Consider the following 12,624-nt stretch of genomic DNA (forward strand, 5'->3'; position numbering starts at 1 on the left):
GCCAGAGATCTGAGGGGGCGCGAAGCTTTGTCTGCCCTGAGGCTGTGATGTTATAAAAATTTGATTTTTACATTCTGGATAAAATCAGAGTAACAGACTCACTGTGTCATCACAAGTCTACCTATAAAACATTTTTAAAACACATTTATTTGGTCTTTCTTCAAAAATCCTTTGCTGCGTCGATGGCCACACCTCCTTGACCTCTCAACTTCTCTCCACGCTTTCTTCAGGTTGGCTCCTAGTTCATCCCGATTCATTAGTTTGTGTGCCGTTAGAAAATTACTGACGGAAACGGTGTCTGAAAAATGTAAAACGGGTGAAGATTCATCAGTAGCTAAAAACTCCGGCTATACCTAGAAAGTTACCTTAAATTTGGTTTTCTTAAAGGACAAGACAGAATTATGTAATTTGTGGTGAAATGCGACGTCAGGAAACAAAACACAGCTCGGTAAAGTCGGAGAGATATTCAAAAATTCAGACTTCCGGCATCAATAACTCATTAAATATACGGGGACTGGGGTGCAGCTTATAGGGGGGGCTCCAAGCCAAACAGGTTGGGAACCAGTGCTCTACAGGATAGAAACATTTTTGGTGTACAGATACAAAAGTGGAAACTATCTCTACAGTTTACAGCTGGGACTAACAAGACAGAGACCAGCTGTTATAAAGTGATTATCTGACGTGAGTCAGTCAGAAACTATCTCAGTGTAAAGTTAATCTGCCTGTCTTTCCATTTACTCATTGAGGATTGAGTGTGATCTCATTCACTTTCATAAGGGACCTGACTGATAATGGAAACTTTTTAGAAAGACTTGGTCAGGTGGCATCTGCTGTCAGCAGAGAATAGCTGGCAGTCAGTGCAGACAAAATCCTTGGATTAGCTCTAGTCACCGACACCATTTATAGAGTGAACAGTTGATTCGTTTTCCAGTGTGATGTTTTGAAGCTCTGAATGCTTCAAATGAATCTCTATCCTTCTCTGTTTGGTGATTCCAGTGTGTGGAACTGAAATCTCAAAACATGAGAAGATCTGCTTGGTAAGGTACAACCATTCCAGGTATTTAAGAATGAAGTAGTAACACAGCACCACTTAGTACCTGATATTTCAACAATTTATTCAACAACTTCATAGACATTTCGTAAGAAGTGTGCTGCTTAATTTGATGTTTGATAAGTGCAAGAACCAAAGCTTTTTACATGCACATGGCCTCAGCACAGATACACACTATAGGTTTTTCTCATTTCACTTATTTTTCTTTTGGAAAAATCACATAGCTTGGAATACAGCAGCTGATGAGGCTTACCCACAACCACTTCAATGTTATACACAATAACCAATTTTCTCTTTGAATTAAAATGTAAAGAAAGAAAAAACTGAGTAAAAACCTACAAAGAAAATAAAGCTGTAAAAATCAGAAACAAATCCTACAAATGGTGCTGAGTGGATGAGTCCATGAATCTGCACGTCACATTGCTCAGCTGCTTTGTATCCATATGCACATTGGTTAGTTTTTAAATTAATGTAAATACTATGAAAACAAAATGCAAGTCACACACTCAGCAAACAAGAAACATTCCTTTCATTGACTGATCTGGAGTTCCCATTAGCGGAGGGGATTGGACTGGAACAGAGAAACCGAAGGGTGGGGGGGTTCACCTTGAACACCAGATCATAGTCCTACATGGCGTGGTGTTCACTGGGGCAACCACTTGTTCAGATACATCTTAAATATTTTATGACTTCTACCTGAAGTTGCTGTTTAAAGTGTCTAAATTTGTTTCAGGTGCAGTGTAATAAGTCCCTCGCTGCCCCAGTGTGAGTTCCACAGACACAGATCCAAATGATTCAAGCACTTAAGTTAATAACATTAATCAACAATTCCAGGTGCATGAGTCCATATAATATATTATTGGATCTGTGTCTGAGGAGCTACCAAGCCTTTTCAGCCTGATAGAAGACCTTGTTTACTCTGCAACTCATACATTTACTCCCCAGGTGGAATGGATGGATGTGTGTGTGTGTGTGTGTGTGTGTGTGTGTGTGTGTGTGCGCACATATGTATGTGTGTGCGCACATATGTATGTGTGTGCACAAGCTTGAGTGAGAGTATGAGACTACTGGTGGGCACACTGTACCCCCGGCCCATGGTGGCCGCCCTCCTCATCGGAGCTGTCGTTGTATGCCTCTCTGCGGCCACCCGATGTTGAGCTCTGGCTCACATCATAATCCTGCAGGTCGACTTCCTCAGTGTCTCCAGTGATGATGGGTGGCTCTGACCTTGATGGCAGCATGTCCTCCAGCTCCTACACATGGAAAACATTTGTCATAATGCAGCTTTAACAGACAGCCTCATACCGTTTTCGAAGCATGCACTCGTGTCAAAGGGTTGCAGGCTGATGGCTGCAGTGCTACAGAAGGGATTTAGCCGTTACAGTAGAACAACTTTATTCAGTAATAAGAAGAAACGTTACTGAGTGAATCCAATTCATGGCCAGAATAACATTAACTCCTGTGTGGAATTAATTATACTTTTAGCTGCAAATTCCTCCTTTGTAGAGGCCTGAGGCTTCTCATTACAAGCACTGAAAGGAGTGAGAGTTCATTTGCTCCAGCTGACCGATGTTGTGACGCAATTACAAATAAGCTGCACAAAAGAAGTGTTTCAGAAACTAACAAATTAATAATGTAGCAAATCTGTTGTTAATGAATAGAAAATCATAAAAAACAGATTTGTCCTTTTCAGTTTTTTTACTTAATGTGTATCAATGTATCATCGTCCTTAATTGTATGTATTAACTACTCTGCATTGCCATCACTAGGCTTGATATGCTCATCTACACACTGTTTGAATTTTACCACCAGCTATATATGTAGTATATTTAATGCCAGAGCCGTACATCATAACAGTGAACCAGTTTCAATGTTAGCTTGTACTTTGTATGTAACATCTAGCGTATCATGCATGTATCCAGTTGTCTGTTATGTTCCTTGTTCCCCACCCCCTTCTTCCCTGTCCCTCCCCCTCTGCATCTTCTGTCCCTCTCAACCCGTCAGCCAGTAGGCAGACCATCTTTTTTTAATTCTATTTTGACAGTTGTATTGTCTGTTCTTCAACTCGACTTCCAAGAATTCCTATGTGCCTAAACTGTTCGTATATGTGTACAAATGGCAAATAAAAATCTTGAATTTTCAATCTGACTTCATGTCGAATGACAAATAGACAAGACTGTCAGTACCATAATTTAACACTGTGTCAGTAAAGAGTTAGTACAGGTCAGTAGCTCTCTGGCTGTTTCTATGTTCACGATAAAAAGACAAAAACCACAAGAAAATGATAAACTGCCAATTAAAGAAGTCATACCGCAAGTTTCTCAGGGCTGATCCAGTTGTTGTCAGGGAACTGGACATCAAACTTAACATACAGGTCTCCCTTCTCAAACGGGTTTCGGTACTGTGGCATGCCCTCTCCTCGCACCACCCTGACTGAGCCTGGAAAAGAAGCACTTTGGTTAAAAATTACGTTCATACACAATTCACATGTATTCATTCACAACAATTAGTATTCCTTTTTATTAAGGCTGAATTTGACTGGCAACTTCTCCGAAGTATTTCCACACTCTTGTCAAGCTATCCATAATGTATTTACAGTGGTGGACAAAGAGAATCTGCACCAACTTCAACCAATACAGGCCACACATCAACCGACAGGCCTGGTCAGCTGTCTGCTAATCTAAACATATTCCTTTGTCTGGCAACATCAGCATCAGAACTTTTAATAATATTACATTGTGATTCAAAAAATCTGATGTGTGGAATGACGTTAAAAATACACAAGAAAAACATGAAATAAGGAGATTGTTCACCTGGTTCAATGACTTTGCCAGCGGGGTACTTGACAACAATCTGTCTTCCATCTAAGTGTTTGAGCATAAACTGGAAGCCGCACAGCGCCTCCACCAGCCCGATCTTGTGATTCATGAAAAGGTCATTGCCATCTCGCCTGTACACCTGAAAATTGAGAGAAAGCAGTGATTAGAAATGCTTGTTAAAAAAACTGGCTCTTTATGACCGTGGCGTTCACACCAAAAGCCACAGATCAACTTTCTTATGTGAATCAACAGTCAAACACACAGATCAATACGGGTTACTTGGACTCTCTTCTGTTTGCAGTGAGATCAGTTAATTGAGACTGAAAAGTTTGTCTCCCACAATTTGTCTGCTGTTCTTCTCAGTTTTGTTCATTTTTTTTACTGCCTCATCATTTTTATTGCTCACTAAGGCCCACATCTCAAAGCTCTTGTAGTCTCATTTTTTGTGAGCCGTGTGTCTGGTAGAGAGACACTGCAGAGACCACAGAGTGACCACTGAATATATTGATTATTTGCTGATATAAAAATAACTATATATAGTAATAAGTAATCATCTGAAAAATTCCAAACAATGGTCCCCATAACTGGCCAGACTGATAATCAGTCCATCCCTCGTTTAAATGCTTTTGACCTAGATTTTGTTATTGCGCCGAGAATCGAGTTAAATGTCATTCAAAGCAAATGAATAATAAAAATTACCAGAGGCAAAACATAAAGTTAAAATGAATTTGGTCTAATTAAATCTTTAAGCCTAATTTACAGTAGCTGCTTGACCAATTTGGACTTTGCAGACTGTGCATGTGGCTCGATTCATATAATAGGTATGGGCCTAGACGGTCGCATTGCCCCTCATCCTCAACCCAAACACAAAAAATACAGGGCTCCCATCAATGTTTCTGAAAGGCACTGACTTTGCACTTTACAGGTTAAAACAGCTGTCTACAGAGTGGACTGTGGCTCTGGGTCAATGTGGTGAGTGTGAGGTATGCAGAGCACAGTGGACATATATTACAGAGAACTTCTGGAGAGTTCAGAATGTTTTACTGTATCTGGGCTCTGTCAATGGAAGGCATGTGAAAATCAAAGCACCTCCAAATTCAGGCAACTACTTCAATTTTAACTCTTAATTATGAACTATAAAAATGTGTGGATGTGGGAGAATCTGCTTGCACAGTCATAAAATTGTATTATCTTTAAAACATCATTTGTTTCCTGGCAAAATTTACATCACACGCATTCTCCACAGAAAGTTTCTAGCGTATGGGTACAAACAAGACAAAAAGTAACAGATTTTCCTTTGGTTTAGCACATATAAACCAAGACAACCTACTAAAACAGGTCTGTTTTTGTTTAGCCTAGGAGAAGAGCATACCACATTTACCAAACTACAGGAGTTGACACAGTCTTGAGGATAGGAACCACTGTACATTGGACTTCTTATATGCAGGCCCTGTGTACATCCATATAAGACAACTGGGTGGGCAATGTGTGTGCAGATTGTCAGTCATCCAGGTCATGGTAACCCTATGTGCTTCAGTCAAATGCAGCTGGGTTCTTGAAGAGAGGCAAAAAAGAGAAGTCCAGTTTCCTTGGATGGAAGCACTTTGGTCTTGTTGTGAAGGTCTCCCTGACATACCATTAACCCAAGAAGGAAGGATGCGAATCATTGAGGCCTTTTTCTCCCATAAGCCAAACAAAAATTATGCTAATCCATACCTGTTTATCAGTCACAGACTCACACACTCTGTCAGCCCGTTTCATTGAGCTCATCACCGGTGACAGCCATAATTAGTGACTGACAGATTTCCCCTCGAGTTCATTTCTGCAGTAAAGCCGTCGGGAGACATTACGAACTTATTTTCGATAATGCAGCTACCTCTGTGGCAGGAAATCATGTTACACAAGCCTTCAAAAACTTCTGAACCAGACTGAATGAAAATCTGACTAAATGTGAAACACTCACTAACAAAAGACTGGAAATACTAACTAGATCAGTAAGACTAGCGCTACCATCAATCCATAATGCAACATACTAGCATACTAAAAAGTATTACAGAAAAAGATTTAGTACGTCATAGTATGTCAAATCCAGCATGCCAAAAATATCACAACGTTGTACTACATCAGTTGCATTTTGCAGTCTTCAACTCAACAGGCTTTTCTGGCCATTCTGACATTCTTGCAACTTATGCTTTCAGGATTTCTAAATACGATGGTATACCTGAATATCATCGTACCACTCCTGGACTAAATTTAAAAAAAAAATCAGGTACAAAATGAAACATGATTTAAATAGATTACAGCTGTTCAAATAACCCCACAGTGACGTGACATCTCAACTTGCTTTTACTGTGAGCCAAAAAGTTAAACTTATCTTGTGTGTCTGTATGAACCGAAAAGCTCATTAATCAGCCTGTTAACACAATTACTATTTGTTTATCGTTTTTCAGAAATACTCAGCTGATGTTATGTTATTGTGTCATGTCAATAACATCTAGAACACTCCTTTTCTAAAATCAGTGTTATCCATGTTGTTGAAGCCTGCTGTAGTAACCTACTTTGCTTCTACCATTGACATATGTCACCTGACATTATAGATGCCCCCTGAGAGAAAGAGCCTGAGGCATTGTTACACCTCAACCTGCTGTTCCAGCCAAGCCAGTCAAAAAATACAGTGGGGTAATCCAGGCAAAATAGGCAATGATCCACTTCCTCAGCTGACTTCCACAAAAGCACTTTGGATTACCATGCCCTGGATGACTGAGAAATGACTTGACAAGAACAACAAACAAATAGACTTCTCTTTTTTTTATTCTTGTCAAGAATGAAAAAAAAAACTGACTTCTGCTGAGTCATTTAAGATTACCATGACCTAGATGACTGAGAATAAACACAGACACTATCTACTCAAGTGATCCCATGTCCTACGTTTGAAGAACGTACAGATCTGACAGCGCAGTGCTGTCAAGACAATCTGGTTCTCAGCACTCAGACAGTTAAGAGGTCTGAAGCATCACCAGCTGGACCAGCTGCTGTGGCAAACTACTCCTTTGACTCTGTAACCTTATGGTAGAAATTACATTCTGTAAATTTCTATTCTGTATGAGGGAAATTTACAATCATTCACTACCTAGTAGAAAAGCATATATTCAGAGGCTATTCCACATGTAAAAAGTTATGTATGACTTTTAAGACTAACAGCACAGTAGAATGACTTTTACTAGATTCAAAAAAATAAAAGTGAATCCTCAATACATCTATGGTATGCAATGGTGTACTAGCCTTAGACAGTTATCATCTGTAGAGAAACTCCTGAGTTCACCAGTGGAGGTATAAAATCCAGCCACAATGCTACACTGTCACCAACAGCAGCTCTAAGCCCAGAAGATTCCAATAGGACTTTTTGGACTATCTGAAGCTTATGTAAGCCATGCACAAAACAGTTTAACTGCATTGACCAGATTCAAACAAGTGTTTTGTTTTTTTTTTAGCTCAGTAATGTGTGAAGTAGTTGTGAGAACTGCTGATAATAAATCTTTGGTTAGTAAGGTTCTACCTGAGGTAACTGCATTTACTGTTTTACAGAAGGGAACAGTTTCATACAAACACCGACTTGCCAGTTCTCACTCTATAATCCACAAAAACAGCATAACCTCAAAAGAATCAAAAATAGGAAGTTGTGTCCATGGTTGGGGAGTAAATTAGAAGTACGGTCACCTATTTATGGGAAGGACATAGTAATTGTCACATAAAACATGACGAAAGATAAAACTGTGTTCTAAATAATAATGAAAAAAACATTATCTCTGTTACATAGAGTACCCTGTGTTATCAGAGGACAGGATAAGATCAACATGGCTACAGTATTGGGGGACTCCTCAACCTACCTCATGCTCTTTTTCCTGCAGGACCAGGACTATATCCCCTGGCTCAACGCCAGGTGCCTGGTCAGCTTCCCCGCCAAAGGTAATTTTCTGGCCATGTTTCATGCCTTTGTCCACATGTACCTCCAGAATCTTCACCTCCTTCACGACTTTCTTGCCCTCACATTTTTTACAGCGGTCTTTCTCACTGATAACTTCACCTGGAGTGGATGAGAAAAACAAATTGAAGGATGTGTGAAGACCAAGCCACAAAACTACACAGCAGAAATGACAGGGTATGCTTTAAATCACTGCAACCCTCACCTTCTCCATTACAATCAGTACACACGGATTGCATCTGTTGGACCATCCCCGGGGCCAGCTGTCTGATCATGATGCGCATGCCACGTCCCCGACATGCTGTACACTTTTGTACAGCACCCGTCTTGCCTCCCTGCCTGCATTCACACACACCCAGAGATGGATTTGGTGTTAGAAACTTTGGAAATTTCCCTGGATTAGCCTACATCCTCTGTGCAATAGACCAAATGGACTACAGCAACACGTTGGTTATACTACTTACCCATTGCAAGTGCTACACAGTACATTCTTGCTAAGCTGTAGTTTAGTTGTTTTTCCATTGTACAGGTCCTCCAGTGACACTCTATAAAAAACACATTGAGGTTCAGTTAAGTGGCACAAGACAGATTAGTTGGAAGTACAACATTGTCTTGTATTGAACATCAAGGACTTTTTAAGTAATTCCAAATGAAAAAAATACATGTAGCTCAAGTAACCTGTGTGTGTACAAGCTTGTTCTTACTTGAGTGGATGGACCATGTCCTCTCCTCTCCTTCGACCTCCATTTCTGGAGCGACTCCCCTGTCCACCCATGAAGCCAAACAGTCCACCACCAAAAATGTGGGAGAAGATGTCATCCATCCCAGGGCCACCCCCACCTCCTTCTCGCAAGCCTTGTTCTCCATAGCGATCATACAGTTCCTTCTTTTCAGGGTTAGTTAGCACCTCATAGGCAAAGCTGATTTCTTTGAACTATATTTTCAAATTACATAAAACAAAGACAAAAAAATGCATGTAATTTCAAGTGTCTGAACAGTGGAATGGCATAGCAGATAAACAGAAGATTAATTACAAGGCACAGTAATTACACATGGAAAATGACTACAAGTTTGAACACTGAAATGAAAAATAGAAGCCTCTGTAAGTGAATTGAAGTAGTTCACAAAAAAAGGGTACATTTTTCCACATCAAGTTAATCGGGAAAAATGTGTCAGCTATCATTTTCTGTGAAACACACTCAGGACTTTGTAATATTCACAAGAACCAGTGAATTCAACTGTGCTGATGTTAATCAGTAAAAGTACAAGTTTATATATTACACTGTGTAATATGAACAGTCATTAATAGTCCTAGTTTTCAGAATTGCAGTATACTTCCATTACACAAATCAAATCTAAAAACATTAAGGCAATTCAACCGAATATGAAACACTAAAGCTTGTAATTTTGCTGCAGAGTTCAACCAGTCCCTCTTTGTCATCTTAGAGAGTCAACAAAAGTTACATGTTTAACACATTTTTCCTGGAAAGCATATACTAGGTAGCACAGTCTTTTCCCAAATTGTTTTCACTATTATAAATTCCACCTACAGGCTCAACTCTCTGAAGTTGCCATTTTCCCGTTGCTAACAATGACTCCTGCTGAGAAAATGACGTTCCGCCATGTGAGGAATGATGGAACAGGGGCCCTTAATTCTTTGCACTTTCACTAATATTCCAGAAACGCCACATTAAAAGCTCATGAGAATATTATGTTGAGCTGCAGTAGGTCTGTAATAGTACTGTAGGGGCTTCAGAAAATTCAACTGCATATTCAAAAACAAATTAAACACTGTCAGTACCCAATACTAAGGACTTACACTAATTAACTGCAAAAGAAAAGTCAAACTGAAAAGGAAAGTAATTTTGTACCACAGCCAGGTATAAAGAAAATAAACTCACCAGCCACTGTATTAGGTACACCAATGAAATCTAATGCAATCCAATACAGCAGCTCTGTCATAAATTCTACTTTTACAAATCTTCCACATTTTTAGTTTTTGATGACACTGTCAAATACCTATTTAACTGCATCATCATAATAATAATTCTATTTAATATGTATTCATAAGGCTGCAGTGTTTGGCCAGAATTTCCACTGATAACTATTCATAACACTTTAAAAATACTTAAAATTGATAAGCATTGAGTCACAGAAATAGACAATTCACCACCTTTGCTGGGGAGTTTCAGTCTAAATGTGGACAAATCTTACCTTGTCTCCAGCATTTGGGTTCTTGTCAGGGTGATATTCTTTTGCCAGTTTCCGGTATGCCTGGAGTACAAAAAGGGGTCTGTATTAGCCAACATCTAATATCTTAGAGCTAATATCTTTCACATCATGTTCGTGCGGTGCTTACTGGAATCACCCATGACGCAAACACATATGAAGGCTGCTTATCAACTGTTTACGCAACCACACGTGCCCCCCATTGACGAAACTCGATGTTACAGCCGGCAAAACACGACCTGTGCCGCCGATAAGCTTTTCAAGAAGATTACTTTTTTTTCCCAATGGTTAACCGTTAAACGCTTTCCTAATGTAACACGTGTTAGTCACCAATTGTACATATATAATACCCGGAATTACCCTATTGTCAAAAAATGGCTGTTCAAAATGTCTGACAATTTTACTGCTAACGCTAAGGTAAACGTCCCCATGCTAATTAGCACTACTTGCTAACACTATTGACAGAAGATACGATTCAAACAAAAAATATTACAGCGTTGGCCAATCCTTCTATTACGGCTAACCAAAAACCTGACAACAGATAACAGCTGACTAATGACTGAGCAGCATAAACATGTAAACTTAGTCACAACTGAGCTATCTAGCTAGCTAACAAGGGGATAACGTAATGCCAGATAACACGCGGCGTGTAGTCAGCTAGCTGCTGTAAAACGTCTGTATGAAACATTAACTGGACACCAGTGGACGTGATAAACATCCAAGAACAATGTCAGTAATCGATGACCCTGAGTACTGTCACATCAAGTAACTGCCCTCATGAATACGCCCGCTAATCTATAGACCAGTGCTCATGGAAACTCAAGCCGGGCTCCTGTTATTAATTTCAGTCGCTCGACATAGTCTCTGTGTGTCAGTGAGCTGTTACTAGTTTCCATCCTTCGACAAACACAAACTACCTCTTAGCAACCTTCCCCAGACTTGGCTAGCCAGTAACGCCACAAACACCTGAGCTGAGGCTAACGTGAGGTCAATGGTTTGCTTCGTACAAGCTAGTTAACCCAACCTCACTTTTGGTAATAAGTGTTTTCTTAAAAACAACAAAACTATCAGGTTGGCTGTAACTGACCAACAAAAAGAAAACACCCGATTTCACAGAACCCCTAATGAATAAACGCCACAGCCGCAGAGTCACATGAACACCCAGGCCAGTTAACTTGCTAGTTTACCAAGCTAGCCTACTCACAGCTAACGTTAGCTAGCTGCGCATAGCAACGCATTTCCTGATTGTAGCAACATTTTGAACCTCTGCGCAGAAACGTGATGTAGTTTCAGAGTTTGTTCAGCCTTTTTCTGTGTAATTACCTTCTTCAGTTCATTTTCAGATGCAGACGGAGACACTCCGAGAATGTCGTATAGTTTTGTATCGGCAACGTTCGACATGGTGTTGCTGTGGATGTTGCTTCACCGGGGAGGTGGATGGACAAAGAAGGAGCCGGTGGAAAATGTTTTGCTCGCTTCGTGTCTCACTTTCCGGTTAGACGCTCTGAGTGCCCGTTGCTGCCTCCAGGCGGCTAGTAGTAGGAACGACTGCTGACACACATTTATTGGTTTTTCTTTATTTTCATGACCATTTACATTGTAGATTCTCACTGAAAGCAGCAAAATTATGAATGAACACACATGGAATCATGTAGTAAACAAAAATGTGAAATAAGTCAAAGCATGTTTCATATTTTAGACTCTTCAAAATAGCCACCCTTTACTTTGATTACTGCTTTGCACACGCATTCTCTCCTTGAGCTTCATGGGGTAGTCACCTGAAATGGTTTTCCAACAGTCTTCAATGAGTTCCCAAAGATGCTGATCACTTTTGCCTTCACTCTGCAGTCTATCTCATCCCAAACCCTCACAGTTGTGTATAGGTCAGGTGACTGTAGAGGCCAAGTCAAATGACGCAGGACTCCATCACTCTCCTTCTTGGTCAGATTGCCCTTACACAGCCTGGAGGTGTGTTTGGGATCATTGTCCTGCTGAAAAATAAGTGATGGTCCAAAAAAACATGCAAACTGACTGGGATGGCATGTTGCTGCAGGATGCTGTGGTAAACATGCTGGTTCAGTGTGCCTTCAATTTTGAATAAATCCCCAACAGTGTCACCAGCAAAGTATTCCCACATCATCACACCTCCTCCTTCATGCTTCATGGTGGGAACCATACATGTAGAGACCATCCGTTCACCTTTTCTGCGTTGCACAAAGACACGGCGGGTGGAACCAAAGATCTCAAATTTGCATTCATCAGACCAAAGCACAGATTTCCACTGGTCTAATGTCCATTCCTTGTGTTTCTTGGAACAAACAAATCTCTTCTGCTTGTTGCTTTTCCTTTGTAGTGATTTCTTAGCAGCTATTTGACCATAAAGGCCTGATTGGCTCAGTCTCCTCTGAACAGCTGATGTAGAGATGTGTCTGCTACTAAAACTCTGTGTGGCATTTATCTGGGCTCTAATCTGAGATGCTGTTAACTTGCAATTTCTGAGGCTGGTAACTCAGATGAACTTATCCTCAGCAGCAGAGGTGACC

General features: G+C 40.3%; 1 protein-coding gene across 1 annotated transcript; it reads right to left on the reverse strand.

The window, feature by feature from the left end:
- Positions 1-1,094: 1,094 nt before the first annotated feature.
- On the reverse strand, positions 1,095-11,564 carry LOC111563325 (dnaJ homolog subfamily A member 2). The gene is made up of 9 exons (XM_023262360.3): positions 11,405-11,564; positions 10,067-10,126; positions 8,557-8,786; positions 8,317-8,397; positions 8,058-8,191; positions 7,758-7,954; positions 3,865-4,009; positions 3,363-3,490; positions 1,095-2,304 (listed from the first exon to the last, which is right to left on the reverse strand). The coding sequence occupies exons 1-9, from the start codon at positions 11,480-11,482 to the stop codon at positions 2,116-2,118; spliced, it is 1,242 nt and encodes a 413-aa protein (XP_023118128.1). The 5' UTR covers positions 11,483-11,564; the 3' UTR covers positions 1,095-2,115.
- Positions 11,565-12,624: the final 1,060 nt, after the last annotated feature.

This window comes from Amphiprion ocellaris, chromosome 1 (assembly GCF_022539595.1).
Source record: "Amphiprion ocellaris isolate individual 3 ecotype Okinawa chromosome 1, ASM2253959v1, whole genome shotgun sequence".
Taxonomy (NCBI): Eukaryota; Metazoa; Chordata; class Actinopteri; family Pomacentridae; genus Amphiprion; species Amphiprion ocellaris.